Source organism: Plodia interpunctella, chromosome 30, assembly GCF_027563975.2.
Source record: "Plodia interpunctella isolate USDA-ARS_2022_Savannah chromosome 30, ilPloInte3.2, whole genome shotgun sequence".
NCBI classification, from domain to species: Eukaryota; Metazoa; Arthropoda; class Insecta; order Lepidoptera; family Pyralidae; genus Plodia; species Plodia interpunctella.
Window position 1 is genome coordinate 2,782,490 of NC_071323.1, and position 17,073 is coordinate 2,799,562.

The window sequence follows — 17,073 nt, forward strand, 5'->3', positions numbered from 1 at the left end:
TTTGAATATCTTGTTGTAACTGTACTCCTTTGTGAATGGTGCAATAAAGAGTTTATCTATCTATCTATCTAAATGAAATACAACAATAAACAAAATAAAATATATTTACTATTAAATGCAACAGCCTACCACCAATATTGTATCTATTAACAAATAATACAAAATATACAAATTAATAAAAAATACAACACTTATCACACAACGTAAGTACATACAGGTCCCAAAGTTACAATAATATCTTCTTCATAGTCGTATTCCTCATGGCTGAGGGTCGTGGTCGTTACGTGGAATGAAACACACACAACAACTTTCTTGGCACTATAATGGAGAGGTCTGTCATTGCCATCTCCATTTCACACCACAGATATAAAAAAAAACATTAAATAAATATATCAGGACAAATCACACAGATTGAGCTAGTCCCAAAGTAAGTTCGAGACTTGTGTCATGGGATACTAACTCAACGATACTATATTTTATAATAAATACATATATAGATAAACATCCAAGACCCGGGCCAATCAGAAAAAGATAATTTTCCATCATGACCCGACCGGGGATCGTACCCGGGACCTCTCGGTTCAATGGCAAGCACTATACCACTTCGTCACCGACGTCGTCAAATGTTAAAATATAGTATAAAATATACATAGTAATAAAAAAATGATCTTATATCTGTGTTTCACACACAAGTTAATAATCAACCAGCGTGCAGGTTTTCTCACGATTCCCACGGGAGCGGAGCCAGGGGCCGAATCTTGTTAGATATATGTATAAATTAAATATTGTCTATATTTGGTTCCAAGCTGATAAATTACAATTTAGGTTTGCCATTAACACCTTCGACTCCATACAATAAAAATTGCGTGACAAACGGTGCGACGCGATCAGGATTCACAAAATGCACGTCGTGACCCCCATCCACCTTTCTGATCCTATAATATAAAAAATTAGATTAATAAATAAATAAATATATTAGGACATATCACACAGATTGAGCTAGCCCCAAAGTAAGTTCGAGACTTGTGTCATGGTATTGTATTGTCATGTAATCAATACATATAATATAAAACAGCAGAAAAAAAAATCCTGTACTGTCAATTTACATAAAATTAGGCGATAGAGTCATAGTAACAGAGTAAGAATCTGAATAAACAATTCTGTCTGTTCGTCTGTCTGTTTATACACGCTAATCTTCGGAGTTTTGAGATAAAACATAGCCTATAGCAATCTTTCTAATGGTGAAAGAATTTTTGAAATCGGCTCGGTAGTTTTGGAGATACAACCCGCCTCAAACATACAAACACATAAAGTCACAAACGCTTACCTCTTTATAAATTAGTATGGATTGATTTTGGAAATGGTTCCCTTCCTCAATAAAATTCACAGATCGTAATGACAGCGGTCGAAACGCTCTGAGAAACACCGATATACAGTATCTATTATTTAAGCTACCTTAAATTTTATGCTTATTAATGGAAATCCACAAAACACACCTGTAATTTCCCGCAAAACAACTCTCGTCCAACAAGAACTCCGCGCCCTTATAATAGCCCTTTTTAAGGGAGTTCTCTGCGACTATATTCAGTGTTGGAGTGGTGATGCCGGTGAAGACTCGCTTCAGATGGTCAGGCGCGAATGGAACGGTCGATATAAATTTGTAACGACGGTCGGCCGTGAATCTGTATTATTAGATAGATTCAAATTTCGAATGATGATACTGATGTATAAAATGCTTATTGGGATTAAAAGCGCAAATTATAAAAAAATAATAAAAAATAAATAATTCGAATTTCGAAAGTTTTCTTTTTTTTATTTTTTGAAGTTTCTTTTTTAATACTTGTTGGAAGTAAATTTTAATATGTGTGGCTGTATGCAACAAATACTTTTGCCTGCATTAGGTTATGACATTAGTTTATTTTTGTCTATTACTTTACTGCTTCCGGTTTTTCCTTATCCGGTCTGTCGGTGTATGCAAATGCAATGCGTTGTTTTCGTTTCTTTTACTGTTAAATATTTTGAATAGAAATCTTGTTTATTTCTAATTAATGAACGTTTAGTATTAATAATCATTTTATACATCGATATCATCATCATTCGTTCATAGTTTGGTACAATATGAACCCTGTCAGTTATCAAAGATTGTAAACATGTAGATAAAGCAATTAAAATTATATTAACTGCTGCGCTGCACGGAAGTTTTGTAGAGATAAAAAATACAAATTTGTCTGGGTTCGCTTCGGACAGGTATACATTCGGAAGGACGAACATAGTCCTGCCCACCTCATTAAAACTATTGATCATCTTAACAAGTTTTCGTGATTGAGTTAAAATGTTGAACATAAAGTTTTATATTGTGTTTCTTTTAATCCTTCATTATGATTAGTGTAATATATCAAAACGTCAATAGAATACGTACTAAATTACCACAATTGTATCATAATATATTGAACTCCGACTATGACGTAATATGTTAATTGTTTCAAAGTTAGACGAATTCTACACAAATTGTCAAAATGTTTTGTTGAATTACTGCCAAGATGATCATTTCCTAATCGTAGGAGATTTTAACACCCCTGCATATTCTCCTATAGGTCTCGTTAGTGATGGGCCATTACACACCCCACATAATAAGAAAAAATTGGTGCTCTTGCAAGAATTTATGTCACTTTGTCACCTATATCAGAGTAACAAAATACCAAACGAAAATGGTCGTTACCTCGACTTAGTATTCTCATCAAATGAAACTCTATCTGTTACTCAGGCCGAACCGTTGAGTTTAAAAGATAAGCATCATCCTGCTTTACAATTCCAATTTCCTTTGAAACCCTACATTGATAAAGGATTAAATTGTTTAAATAAAAAAAGATTTAACTTTTGGAAGTGCGATTATGAAAATATTCGATGCGAATTAAGCGTAGTAAACTGGTATGATTTATTGTCGAATTCTGATTTAGATGTATGCACAGACATATTTTACGATAAGCTTTTTGAAATTATTAAGAGACACACTCCCTTTACTTCTGTAAAGCCCCAAAATTATCCCGTTTGGTACAGTAAATCATTAATAAAGTGCATAGAAGAAAAAAATAAATATCATAAACTTTACAAAAAATTTAATAATCCTAGAGATTATGACACATTCTCTCTACTTCGGGCCAGATCGAAAAAAATTTCTGATCAGTGCTATAAGAAATATATTGCTTCAATTGAAGAATCAATGTCGGATAATATAAAACATTTTTGGAAATTTGTTAACAATAGAAAGGGACATTCCTCAATGCCTCAAGTTATGCAATTAGGTGATTCCTCTTCCTCTAATGGCCGAGATATCTGTGAAATGTTTTCGCAATATTTCGGATCAGTGTTTCAATCAGATTCTGAGGAAGGTGAATCATCCATAAATCAATCCGGCCGCAGTAATGAGTTATTCTCGAATGGAGCGATTAGCACATTGTCTCATATTAATATTACCGAAAAAGATATTATGATGAAAATCAAACAATTGGATGCCAAGAAAGGTCCTGGGCCTGACGAACTACCTCCGTTTTTCATAAAAAAATGTGCTAAAGAGCTATGTACGCCGCTTTACATTTTATTTAATAAATCGCTAACACTGGGAGCCTTCCCTAAACGATGGAAAATAGCTCATATCATTCCTGTGTATAAAAGCGGAGATAAGTCTCGTTGTGAGAATTATAGACAAATAAGCATCTTGTCATGTCTTGCTATGCTTTTGGAATTGTTGGTTCACAATCAATTATACAATCATTTTAAACCAATCATATCTGAAAGGCAGCATGGCTTTGTGAAATCGAGATCAACCGTGACCAATCTTCTTGAATACAAAAACTATTTATGTAAGAGCTTTGCGACAGGTGGTCAGGTTGACTCTGTCTATACAGACTTTTCGAAAGCCTTTGACAAAGTCAGTCATACTCAGCTTTGCATCGAACTTGCCTCCTGTGGTATTCACGGTAACCTCTTGCGATGGTTGACGTCCTACCTAGACAAAAGAAGCCAGCTGGTGACCTTGAGAGGGTATACTTCATCTCCCATTGCAGTGGCATCGGGTGTACCGCAGGGGTCACATTTGGGACCTTTACTCTTTGTTGTGTTCATTAACAGTCTTATCGAGCGCCTATCTTGTGAATGTCTCTTGTACGCTGATGATTTAAAAATATTTAAAACTATTGAGAACACCAACGATTGTAATTTGTTACAGAGAGATTTAGATACCATTTCAAATTGGTGCAAGGAAAAACTTATGAATCTCAACATAGGCAAATGTTTCGTCATAACATTCACAAACAAGTGTAATAAGATTGTTGGTGACTATACTATTGAAAACGAGGTCCTTAAAAGATGTAATGTTGTCAAAGATCTAGGTGTTATGTTTGATGACAAACTGACTTTCAGAGCACATTACGACCATATAACAAAAAGAGCAAATCAGCTCCTTGGGTTTGTATTCAGATCCACTAAAGGTTTTAAAAAGCCTCAGTCAATTATATATTTATTTAATACCTTGGTCAGATCAATTTTGGAATACGGCAGCCCAATATGGTCACCACACTACAAGGTACATGTGGATGAAATAGAGCGAGTTCAAAAAAAGTGCTTACGATTTTTATGTTATCGTCAACATTTGAGTCGTACCGCTCTCGATTATGAGGCAAGACTATCAATGTTTAACATACAGAAGTTGGAATCACGCAGAAAATATTTTGATTTTATTTATTTGTATAAAATAATTCACTCTATAATTGATGTTCCTTCCTTGCTCTCTCAACTATCTTTTAACACTAGATATAGCAACCGCAGGGCTAATCGAACAAAACTTTTCGCTTTACAAACTTATAAAAATAATACCTCATTTTATAACCCCATTGTTAGGATGGCCCGTCAGTATAACGAGGTGATGTTAGATAACCCTGAATTTGATATTTTTAATTCAAAACTTGGCTCCTATATTAAAATAGTCAAAGACATCCTGTACTGTGTTACAGGAGCATAATAACTAGGGTACCTACTTAATAACTTATATATTTAGTTTCCTTTTTTGTATTAAATTCTTCTTTTTTGTATTAAATTTGTATTGAATTCTTCTTTAGGTTATCTCTTAGACCGTAAGAATTTTCTCGATTAATTGTTTTTTGTGTACACACATGTTTTGGATTGCAACCCGTTTTTAATATCTTTTTTTTTTTTTTTTAATGTAATTTTTGTAATAGTTGTTATCTGTTTTGTGTGATAATAATAAAAATAAATAAATAAATAAAAATATTATAAGATTGAATTTAAGTATTAACATATTAATACTGAATGTAAGTATTAACATATTAATACTTACATTCAATTATAAATACATAATATAATTATTTCTTATAATATAATTTTAATTGCTTTATCTACGTGTTAACAATCTTTGATAACTGACAGGGTTCATATTAAATACATATATTTATATCTAAAATAGATATAAATATATATATGAAATACATATATCTATTTTAAGTATTTTTTATATGTATGTATTTATTTATATATATGTTACTTTTCTATATATTATATAGCTTCCTTTCTTACTAATTATTGTCTTCTCTGTTCATGCTGTACGTTATTATATCTGACTAGCCTGCTACTGTATACACGTCCTCTCAACCTATCGCCGGTTGACTGTAAGAGATCCCTACATGGGATAAGTCCGCCGTTGTACAATGTTTTCTTTCTTGTATTAATTTTGATTAATGTGCTTATTTTCGTGCAATAAAGTTATTACAAACAAATAATATTATGATAATGAAATAAATTACTTGACACGTCCTCTCCCAGCTGGTTCTGTCATTCGGTCCACGGTGGCCGCTGCTGTTTCCTGTGTCAGACGTCGTCCCTCTTTCAACGTGTCTATTGCCTGAGAAATAACAAAAATATAATTCATTAATTAATGTAAAATATGTTTTATTTATACTGCATATTGTGTCCACAAATTAATGAATCACACATAATATAAAACAAAGTCTCTTCCCTCTGTCTGTCCATGCTTAGATATTTTAAACTACGCAACAGATTTTGACGCGGGTTTTATGATTGCGAGGTTCCGTAGTCCTACAGACAAGGAACCCTTATAGTGTATGTCTGTCTGGCCGTCCGTGGTCTTGTTAGGTGGTAGGGTAATCTCAGGGTAGGTTTGGAGTAGAAATAGGCAAAGGCAGACAGTTGTATAATAGTATAATTGATATGTAAAATACAGACCTGTGAACAATAAAAAAATACATAAACTATAACACTAAATCACTGTAAAATTTAGAACACTTTTCCGAAACATATTAAAACACTTGCCCTTCAACGGTCTATAAATAATTTAAGATATTACATATATATTTTATCATTATTACACCGTATTGTGGTACCTACGTGCCGATATCGTATGTATGGTAATGCATGAGTCAAAATGTGATTTCAAAATATCAAGTGGAACAATAATTTAAAATTTTGAATTTAGACTGAAAGAAATAAAAATCATGCCAGCGCGCACGCGACATGACTAAAGAGGTCATAATGTGTGGCGTTACAGTCTAGCTCAAAAACAATTTATACTAGAACTTGGTCCCGTCCCCGCTCGGGTAAAACCAAAATAAAAAATGTAGCCTATGTCACTCCAAAAAGATTTCGTCCATCTCTGTGTCAAATTTCATCAAAATCGGCCCAGTACTTTTTAATTTTATTCCTTACAAACAAAAAAAAATAAATACAAATCTTTTCTCTTTTAAATATAAGTATGGATGATGTAATTTAGTATGGGTATACACATAAATCACGCCGACAAAGGAACGCGTTATGCGGCGCGTTGGGGGCAAAAACAAGTGCTGTAACTTTTAGAAAATAAAATTATTTTATGCGTCTCATTTTGAAGTGAAAACCCGTTTGTATTAACTGCCTTTCTTTGTATGAATTCTGCAATAAATAGTGTACACACAAACAGATACAGTATCATTCTATTAGTATTTCATGTTTTGTGACAACCCTGATCACAATGCCGACGCTGGCAACAAGGCTGCCGCAATTGTATGAATCTCATTAAACTACTAAAGTACTGTACAGTCGACCACAAGTCAAGTTACCCCGCCTAGATCTTTATGCCATGGTAATAGGGGCGAGCTTGCAATGAATGTACACATAAATTCGCTACTGACCTGTTGATACGTATAAGATGGCGATTTTTCCTTAGGCGAGTTTAGTTTTTCATATTGCTCGTAGAAAGCGGTAAAATATTTGTGGTACCTGAAATAAAATATATAAAATTATCAAAAAATATACAAAAAGCTAAATATACAAAATGTACAAAAATTAGAAAAGTTTTTTCAAAAATTTCATTTTTGCTACAATTTTTTTAATGTCGTCGGAGAGATCTATCTAGTGGCAGTTAACGCCTGACAAAAACCCATATCAGTGCTGTAAACCGTTGAAGAGTTCCCTCGTTGGGAGCCGAGCTCATGGGTGAAATGGGTGAAATAAATTTAATGTGAAAATATAAAGCGTTACACAACATCAGGTCACGATTATCATAGTAAGTAATGTATTGTCATGGATATTAACTGACGTGGGAAATTTCAACTCAGTGGGACAACTGGAAGCAGGAGAAATCTAACAAGATTTGTTTACAGCAAACATTAAAACGGATAAACCCTGCGAGGTTTTCGCGGTTCGGTAATGTTATTGTGTGTATTTGTGGAAATTTACTGAATTTATGATAAAAAAAAAAATTAGGACAGGTGAAATTATAATCTTTTATAGCTATAACATGTCCCACTGCTGTGCAACAGCCTCCCCTCTCTCTTTCCACGTGTCCCTTTTTTTGGTCTTCTCTATCCAAGACATTGGATGGAGAAAATAAATTAAATTAAAGCTTGTAAAAAAAAACTGCTCACCAATCTGCAAATTTATGAGGTGGTACCGTAATCCATTTTGTTACAGGGTCTAACTCCACCATTTTGGTTATTGACCCCTTGTACGAGATGTTGTACAATTTACCTGAAAAAAGATTGTTTTAAGTCTTTTCAACAGCATTGCCAAAGTGGGCTTATAGAGCCCGGCCGTTTTTTTCTATAAAATATTCTCTTAATTTACTGTTACCAAATATTAGGTAATATATTAATTTGTAGGTAAAATGTGAACTTGTCCCATCTGAAGTTTAACAACTCATGTGACATATGGGATATTAACTCAACTACACACACATTTTACTCACCATTATTGGTGGTGTATGGTGTTGTGTATGGAGTGTCCCACAAATATGAACATGTCCAATCTGAAGTATCTCACAACTACTGAGACGTATGGGGTATTATCACAACTATAGTACATTTTACTCACCAATAAGTGTACCCATAGAGTGTCCCACAAATATAAACTTGTCCCATCTGAAGTGTCTCACAACTAGTGTGACGACGTACACAAGATCATACACACTTATCATCATGCCGGGTGGGTACCGATCTGACCTGCCATTGCCCGGTAATTCAATTGCTGTAAAACATGTGTGTTTATTATCCACTTGTTTCCGGTGAAGGAAATCGTGAAGAAATCTGCACTCGAGTTGATAATTTGAAATACATCTCTATCTCTCACCTTTCGAATGTATCGGTTTATCCTGCTGCCAAAGGGATCGAGAAGTCAATGGCAAACCACTTCATTAACATTGCCCAGATAGTTGTTGTGTATCATTCCACTTAATCACAAGTCTACATATATAGTCCACTTAATCACTTGAAGCGATGACGGAGTACTGGGTAAGACGCCTATGGATCTCAGGTTCTCTCAGGTCTCAGGTTTGTATCCTGCTCATGCCATATGAGTTTGTATATCAATCTGACTAATATATAGTAGTGTTCATAGACCACCACTTGTTTCTGGTGAAGGAAAACATTGTGAGGAAACCTGCACACTGGTGGACAATTTAGTTCACTAGTGTGTATGCGACTACCTGCCACTAGATAGTCGTAAGTCATGTCAGATGCCTTTATGCTACTTTAATAAAATCTGACACCAGTGTTAGCAATAACACACTCGATATGATGATGACAAGTCTATAAAGAAGGATATATAAGAATTCTCACCTATGTAATAAAAGTTATTAGGTAATAAGGACACTAGTGGTCTGAACGTAGCCGCTGTGTCTCTGGCCCCGTGTACTAGAAGAACTGGCGGGTTGAAGCAGTCTCCCCATGCTACCACTGCAAATTAAATAGAACATTACTTACGACCTGCCCCGTCTTGACACGGTTGCAATATTATGCATGTTATCCATGTTATTAATGAGAAAGTGTGATTTCCAACTATTTTTAGAACCAATATAGTATTGGATGCGCTGGCCATTAAAAGAAAGTAGGTAGATAGGTAATTGATTTAAAAAATATAGTATACTTATTAAAATATACATTTATATTTTATTTTTATTTTTTTATTAAGTAATATGAATAATTAGGCCAGTATATTATAGATGGTCTTATCCTAGTGCAATCTCTGCCAGGTTACCTTGAGTAAAGGACATAAAAAAGGATTTGTTTAATAAATACCTGACTTTTATCTGAATTTTATAGAATGTTTTTATACTTGGTAATTAACGTTATTCTATTCGAAATGTATGATATCATTAAAAACAAGAGTAAACAATTATCTAATGATTTACATAAGGCATCAGGTGCAAATAAAATGTATTGTTAAAGTGCAAAGTTCAATTTTTTGAGACAGTGGGTGGGTAATTACTCTATCAAAATTACTTTAATAACATAATGCAATAATGGTGATAATTACAACATATTCTCCCCCAAGGCGCTTGAATAAACCATTCATTTTCAGGTAAAGTCATATTTATCACACTATTAAATTTGATCTTGATAATTTGTGTTTAGTTCACCGAAACTAGGTAAGAAACTTGAACTGTACAACACAAACAAAATGTCACACAAACAAAAGTTTTGACTTTGATAACTGATTGACAACTGACAGTCAGAAGATCCATAGAGCAGAGGAAGTTTTAAAGTTCAAATTTCGCCCAGTCGGACGGGATAAATGCGTAGTAATATTCCCTATATTACTGCGCATTTATCCCGCCAGACTGGAATATAGGGAATATTACTGCGCATTTATCCCGCCAGAGTGCAGCATTGTATGGTTGGTAAAAAAAGCATTGCCGCCTTTTGCTAAGTTGATAAAAACGTTTATTTTAGTGTTATTTATTCATATTTTCCATGTGAAATAGTGTTATTATTTTTAGGATAATCCACTAAAACCTTCCTTTTTCCTTTAAACTCGCACCACGATTGCGTAGAAGGTATTTTTGGTCGTATTGAAAATTGGCGCTTTTTGCCTCCATTGGCAATGTTTGTTTACCTTATTTGTACCAGTAGCGCCATCTGCGCTGAGCTTTGCAATATGCCCTATAATGCGTAATATGCCCTATTCATCCATGGTAGATCTATCGCTTTGAATCTATGATTTCTTGAACATCAAAGCACCATCAAAATTAAAGTAATAAAATTTTAGCTTGCAAAGAATTGTGTTAGTAGACCGCCTGACCTAACATCTAAATAAATATATAATTCTTCTGAAGCAATCCCGCGCTCGCTTCAGGAACTCTTATCCAACCCTTCACCATGCTAATCGCTGACCTTTACTAGTTGGAAAGGCACCCATAGAAGAAGAAGAATCCAACCCTGTATGCTTTAAACCTTATATGAATTTGTGATAAATACTTTTAGGGAAATTTGATTGAACTTAAAAAAATATATATTTTTTGATTATGATTTACATGGACTTACATATCCTTTCTTTATCTTAAGAATTTATATTTCTAAAATGTTTTTATCACTAAAGACTAGGCCTCTTAGGCCTTAACTGTTTAATATCCAATGCAGACGTGGCTTATGCCTTCTTTATTGTTCAGTGGACTATAGCCACATATTTTACAAAAGACTTGGCTGTATGGGCTTGTACCCTTTTTCTCCTCAATGAAACGAGAGAATAAACAAAAAAAATCAAAGTCAAAATACCAACGTCATTGTCAAAAGCTCGAGGTGATGAATTCGTGTCGTGGGCTGGAAATGGAACCGGAAATCACAAACGAATTGTTTTGCTAAATGTTTATTATAAAATAATGGATTTATTTTCAAAATACTGCATTTATTATCCTTCAACGTATATATCTGTGTTATTTTTGATGTGCCTATAGTGATTTCGCGATTAATTTTGTCGTCATAACTTTTAACTGGATAAGAAGGTTAGTATGTGACTGTTGTCACCTTGTACTATGTAACTTGTTTATTTCTTGTTTTTCTTAACAATAGAGATTCTTAACAAGAACACAAATATTATTTCATTGGTGTTTGTTTTTTAATAAACTATTTATATCAATGTTTTTATGCAAACTACGACAGTTCTGAAAATGATAAAACTTTTTTGTTGGAGTATATAGGTTAGGTTGTTAGTTACGTATTATTTTAGCGATTTCACGGTTTCTTCCTCATCCGATAAGCTTGGGTGCTCAGGAGCCGCTATCCTACGTTTTCTCCACATCTCACGATCTTCGGTACTTTTTGTTTTCAGACCATTGAATGATATTAAACTAACACTTGTGTTTACTTCTTCTGCCAGTTCAGTTGTTTCAAATTGACTACTGCCTACCTGTAGCAGCTGACTACCTGTCTATTATTCAATAAATAAATAAACTTGGCTTATAACAGGCACCATCCCACACAAAGTGTACAAATTAGTTTACATTGATTTGTATTTATTACGTTAAAACCATAGTCTTAGAACAAAACATTCTCCTACATGGCATTCTCTGTTTACCCAAAGGTGAAACCTATTGTACTTTAAAAAAATTGTATTGCTGTGCAATAAAGATATGAAATGTTCAGTTCTAGCATGCATTTGCGCCGGTGACCTTCGATGAGGAGCCACATCCAATCGGGCTTGCTTCAGAGAGCCGTTATGGGTAAATATTATTTAAATCCTACTCTTAAATTTTCTATAAAGCAGTTCCTAAACAGCCAATTATATTTCGCAATAGCACTAAGAGCTAGCTGTGTTACATGTGTAATTACTGTGTAGTATTGTGATTTAAAAAATTGGATAAGTACCATAATGCCAATCATAAATATATTTTAATTACTTTACCTCTAGTAGCAACATCACTGCTAAATGGAACTTGTTAAGCTGAGACAAATGCTGTGGGTTGCATAATTATTGTTATTATTTTACTTTTATAAATGTTTTCTCCTTTTTTTTAAATAAAAATAAAAAAGGGTATACGCCTCATACGCGGGCCGAAGCCAAGCGTAAGAGGGAAAAGTTTTATATGCTGAAAGTAGACGTGAGGGTAGACGAAGTTATTAATTTACGTGTGATTCGGCATGTGTTTAGTATTACCGCCTTCTGGATCAATTTCTCCTTTTCTTAAAATAAAAATAAAAATTAAAAAAAGCCAAGCGTAAGAGGGAAAAGTTTTATATGCTGAAGGTAGACGTGAGGGTAGACGAAGTTAAGAATTTACGTGTGATTCGGCATGTGTTTAGTATTGCTATTATTATAACTATGTATATTATACTTAAGCTCTATTATGTAACTGTTTGTTTTTCCGAAAAAAAAATAATAAATAAAAATACGTATTTAGACAGCGGGCCCTCCGTGACCGTGGGCATAGGCTTCTCCTTCCGTTTATCTCTCCTGAATTTGTCTAGCTAGATACAAATATTTGAGTTATTCACTCACTTCACTTTTTAATTTTATGGCTCCATGATAATTATCCAATGTCAAGGTTGAGAAAGACACTGTGATTATTACTAAGAATTATAATGAGTTAGAAATTCTATTATTTAGCCTTATCTTGCTCCTTTCCTTGACCTCATCTCCTTCCAGGTATACCCTTCTTGAGGAGGCTGAACAAGGCTTCTCTCAGGATCCTCCGCCCTATCCTTGTAAGATTCCACTGACCATTCCAACCGCTTTCATTCCTTTAGCGCAGTATAACAGTGAAGTTGTAGAAAGTACTAAACTCCATTTTTAGAACTCCATACAAAAGATATTAGAACATGTAGTATAGAGTATAGAATCACTCGTGTGCCAATCTGTCCGTTTGTCTGTCACAGCCAATTTTGCCCGAATCTACTGGACCAAATCAGGTGAAATTTGTTAAGATGGTGTAATTCTATGACTTAAACACAGACGTGTAAAGTAAATAAATATTAAAGGTGGTTTTCGGAGGGTAAATCAGGAAATTTAAAAGTTATGCAAAACTTGTGTAATATATCAAACTAGATATTGCCTGGGAATTTTGAGATAAAACATAGCCTATAGCAATCTTGGATAAAGTACCTTTCTAATGGTGAAAGAATTTTTGAAATCGGTTCGGTAGTTTCGGAGATTACCCGCCTCAAACATACAAACTCACAAACGCCTTACCTCTTTATAATAATACTATATGTTGCCCAGGGCTTCGTTCCCGTGGGAACTTTGAGATAAAATATAGCCTATAGCAATCTTGGCTAAGGTACCTTTCTAACGGTGAAAGAATTTTTGATATCGGTTCGGTAGTTTCGATTTATTTATAATAATAGTATAGATAAAAAGTCTCGTAACTATATTTTATTTTAGGGACTGTTCGAATCCCCTTATGTTATTAGAAACACCAGTGAAAAACTTACTGTGATAATTTATTTATTTATTTAGGTACACCAACAAATTTACAAGTTTCATTCAACTTATGTGCTAGCATGAAACCCAATTAAATATATAATTTTCTGACCTTGTCACCTACTCTTTTAAAAATAACTATCAAAACCTAGTTGTTACGGAAATGACATTGACAAGATAAGTATTTGTGTGGAGACGATACGATAAAGCCACGTATTCGTACGAAAACAATAGCTGATGAATAATATTTGCTTGCTGTGTTATTGCTAATAGAAACAGAAAATATATTCTTACATAATATAAAAGAAAATCCTCGGACGCGTTTGTCTGTTCGCGATAAACTAAAAAAGTTTTGCATCGATTTTAATGCGGTCTTCAATAGATAGTGTGATTCCTGAATAAGGTTTAGATGTGTTAGTTATTACGTTGGAACGGGTCGCTAGTTTATATGTTGGGTCGCGTTTGTATTTATTGACGGCGGTATATATCCACCGATACAATTTTATCAATTTTCCTTTATTTCACGAAGCAAGTTTTCTATACAAATAATTATGTAATTTTTGACACTAGCTTCTATTGTCGTCAGAAAGATTTGGTGGCATTTGACGCCTGACAAAAACCCCGTCTCCGTGCTGTAAACTATTGAGGAGTTCCCTCGTTGGGAGCCGAGCCCGGGTGCAACATCAGATCATGCTAATCATAATAAGGCATTGTCATGGAAACTGAAGCGACGTGGGAAATTTCAACTCTGTAGGACAACTGGAAGTAGGAGAAATCTAACTGGCAAGATATTATTGCGCACAGCTTGCAATTTGTTTTTTTTTTTTTTTAATGGAATTTGTGTTCCTACAATGTTTGGACAAACGCTTGGACAAATGTTTGTAGTGGTTAGCCAATATTTGACCGACAAAAAAATCCCGACACTTCCGTCCGTCACCTCGTATACTTGAGATTACAAGTTTGGAGAAACGAAAGCTAATGTAATATCCTTATATATTACGAGATTATTGCCCGAGGCTTCGCTCCCGTGGGAATTTTGAGATAAAATATAGCCTATAGCAATCTTGGATAATGTACCTTTCTAATGGTGAAAGAATTTTTGAAATCGGTTTGGTACTTTCGGAGGTTACCCGCCTCAAATATAAACACTCGCAAACGCTTACCTCTTTATAATATTAGTAATGGGTAACAAGTTTTTATACAAAAATATCATTTTTGCCACAAGCTTTGGTTATATGACTATGGTGGTAAGCACGTTCACGTGTTAACGCAATTATTTTCTCGTAAAAAGTTAAGATGTCTTTCTTACAACACGTTACGTAACATTGTTTTTTTAAATAATTAAAACTCCCAAATTGGCAACCCTCTTCATTCACGGGGAATCCCTAGATTGTGCGTCATTTAATGTTGTTTTCGTTGTCTCTCAGTATTTGTTAGTGTTTAAATGCAAAAGCACATTGCTGTAGTCAGTGTTATTAAAGTGAGTTAATAGTGTTCATACTTTGAGACATATTGTTCATACTTGTTCGTACTTAGAGATTTGTATCATCAGTTGTTATTCAGCTTTGTGGCCTGAGGCTCTAACTAACAAAAAATGGTCACTTGAGCGTAACGTTTAGGGTTTTACGTTACGGTGCGTTACAAGGGGTTGAGGGGGGATCGTAAATCTTAAAAAATTGCGTTACGTAATACGAACGCTCCCTTCGTCTTGGCGTAAAATGTCCTTTTCTTACAATGTCCTTTCTCACAATGTCCTTTTCTCGAAATGTCAATTTCTCATAATGTCCTTTTCTCATAATGTCATTTTCTCATAATGTCCTTTTCTCATAATGTCATTTTCTCATAATGTCCATTTCTCATAATGTCCTTTTCTCATAATGTCATTTTCTCATAACGTCATTTTCTCATAATGTCATTTTCTCATAATGTCATTTTCTCATAATGTCATTTTCTCATAATGTCCTTTTAATAAAAAAAACTGTTTTAATCAGTTGCTTATCTATATTATCATCAAAAACACACAAGGACATTATGAGAAAAAGGACATTGTGAGAAAAGGACATTTTGCGCCAAGACGGCTCCCTTTTATTGTCTTCAGAGAGATCTTGTGGCATCCGACACATGATAAAAGTCATGACGTAACGTTGTGTGAACATCGGCGACTTGTTCATTGTTACCTATATAGAATTTAGTATTACAATATACTGATTTCGTTGTGATAACCCTTTTTCAAAACACATTATCGATATGTATATATTTTTCCTGTTCTATTTATCTTGATCTCTCTCTAGTGTTAGGCTTGCACCTAGGGTTCCCAACTAAACTGCTAGAAAAAGTATTAGGTATAATGTTTTTCACTAAATTATACTTTTTACTATTGAACGATAATAAAGTATACAAAATACTGTTTTCAGCTCACAAATACACTAGTTGTTCGCCGCGAACTTAGACCTCGTGAACACAAAATTGTGAATAGTTATTTCAAAAAACGACTTAACCAATTTTGTTGTCCGCGAACTTAAAAATTCTATTGACAGAAACTACATACCTTTTAAATTTCATCAAAATCAGACCAGCTGTTTGTAAGTTCTCGCGTTATAAACAAACAAACAAACAAACAAACATACATACATACAAAAAATGTATTTTTGCCCCAAGTCGCATTGTAGACCTCTGTAGACCTCGCTCGCTCGGTCAATAAATAAATATATACGGACAAATCGCACAGATTGATTCAGCCCCAAAGTTTGTGTTATGGGATACCATCTCAACGATACTATATTTTATATCGCACTAGCTTCGCCCCGGGGCTTCGCTCCCGTGGGAATTTCGGTATAAAAAGTACCGTCCAGTACTTCCGAAGATTAGCGTATACAAACAGATAGACAAACAGAAAAACAGACAGTTTTTTTTTTCAAATTCTTACTCTGTTGCTGTGACTATTGCCTAATTTTATTTTTATGTAAATTTATTCAATGTACAGGATTTTTTTTCTGCTTTTTTTGTTATATGTATTGATTAGTAGGATTAATGAAAGCTACAAACCACCAGCTTTTCGGAACGACCACTGCTGAAGAGAAATGCCGTTACTTTCAACACTTTCTTATATCGCGTCGCTCCTAGCCAGTCGATCTTTGGAGGGCACCCAGGTGTCTCAGCACTTCATCGTATTGACAATACCTGTGACATGACAAAATACATGTAACACTCAAAACAAATTACCTATTTCAACAAAGAGTTTAGTTTTTTTTTCCTTGACGTCATTATAACATCTGTTGTGAGGTTAAAGTACATTTTTTTTTAAAACTAACATCGTATTTTTTGTCATAACACTATATTATTTTGTGTCGATTCAGTGGTTTTTGGGTTAATTTTCTT

General features: G+C 34.1%; 2 protein-coding genes across 15 annotated transcripts in view; one reads left to right on the forward strand and one right to left on the reverse strand.

Annotated features, from left to right (window-relative positions):
* Positions 1-86: 86 nt before the first annotated feature.
* Positions 87-9,976, reverse strand: LOC128682571 (serine hydrolase-like protein). The gene is made up of 8 exons (XM_053767376.1): positions 9,817-9,976; positions 9,120-9,236; positions 8,377-8,529; positions 7,932-8,034; positions 7,197-7,284; positions 5,817-5,914; positions 1,497-1,682; positions 87-935 (listed from the first exon to the last, which is right to left on the reverse strand). Exons 1-8 carry the CDS (start codon positions 9,869-9,871, stop codon positions 815-817), a joined length of 921 nt encoding a protein of 306 aa, XP_053623351.1. The 5' UTR covers positions 9,872-9,976; the 3' UTR covers positions 87-814.
* A 1,090-nt stretch (positions 9,977-11,066) lies between these two features.
* The window catches only part of fbl (fumble), a 32,471-nt gene continuing 26,464 nt past the window's right edge, over positions 11,067-17,073 (forward strand). For 3 of the 14 annotated variants that reach the window (XM_053767011.2, XM_064436947.1, XM_053767016.2), the window contains exons 1-2: positions 11,070-11,281; positions 11,922-11,998. Coding sequence is in view for 4 of the 14 variants with exons in the window: in XM_053767006.2 (XP_053622981.1) it covers positions 11,953-11,998; positions 12,922-12,980 (105 nt within the window). In the remaining 10 variants the exon portion in view is untranslated. Of the gene's footprint in view, positions 11,282-11,921; positions 11,999-12,921; positions 12,981-17,073 lie in introns of all 14 variants that reach the window. The other 11 variants (XM_053767012.2, XM_053767013.2, XM_053767017.2 and 8 more) reach the window with 6 other exon arrangements.

Coding starts and splice junctions, on each gene's coding strand:
- LOC128682571 (XM_053767376.1), bottom strand. CDS start 9,871: ATGACTTTACCTGAAAATGAATGGTTTATTCAAGCGCCTTGGGGGAGA. Junction 8,530..9,119: donor TAATAACTTTTATTACATAG/GTGAGAATTCTT, acceptor CATGTTTTACAG/CAATTGAATTACCGGGCAAT. Junction 936..1,496: donor TGTTTTGCGGGAAATTACAG/GTGTGTTTTGTG, acceptor TTTATATTATAG/GATCAGAAAGGTGGATGGGG.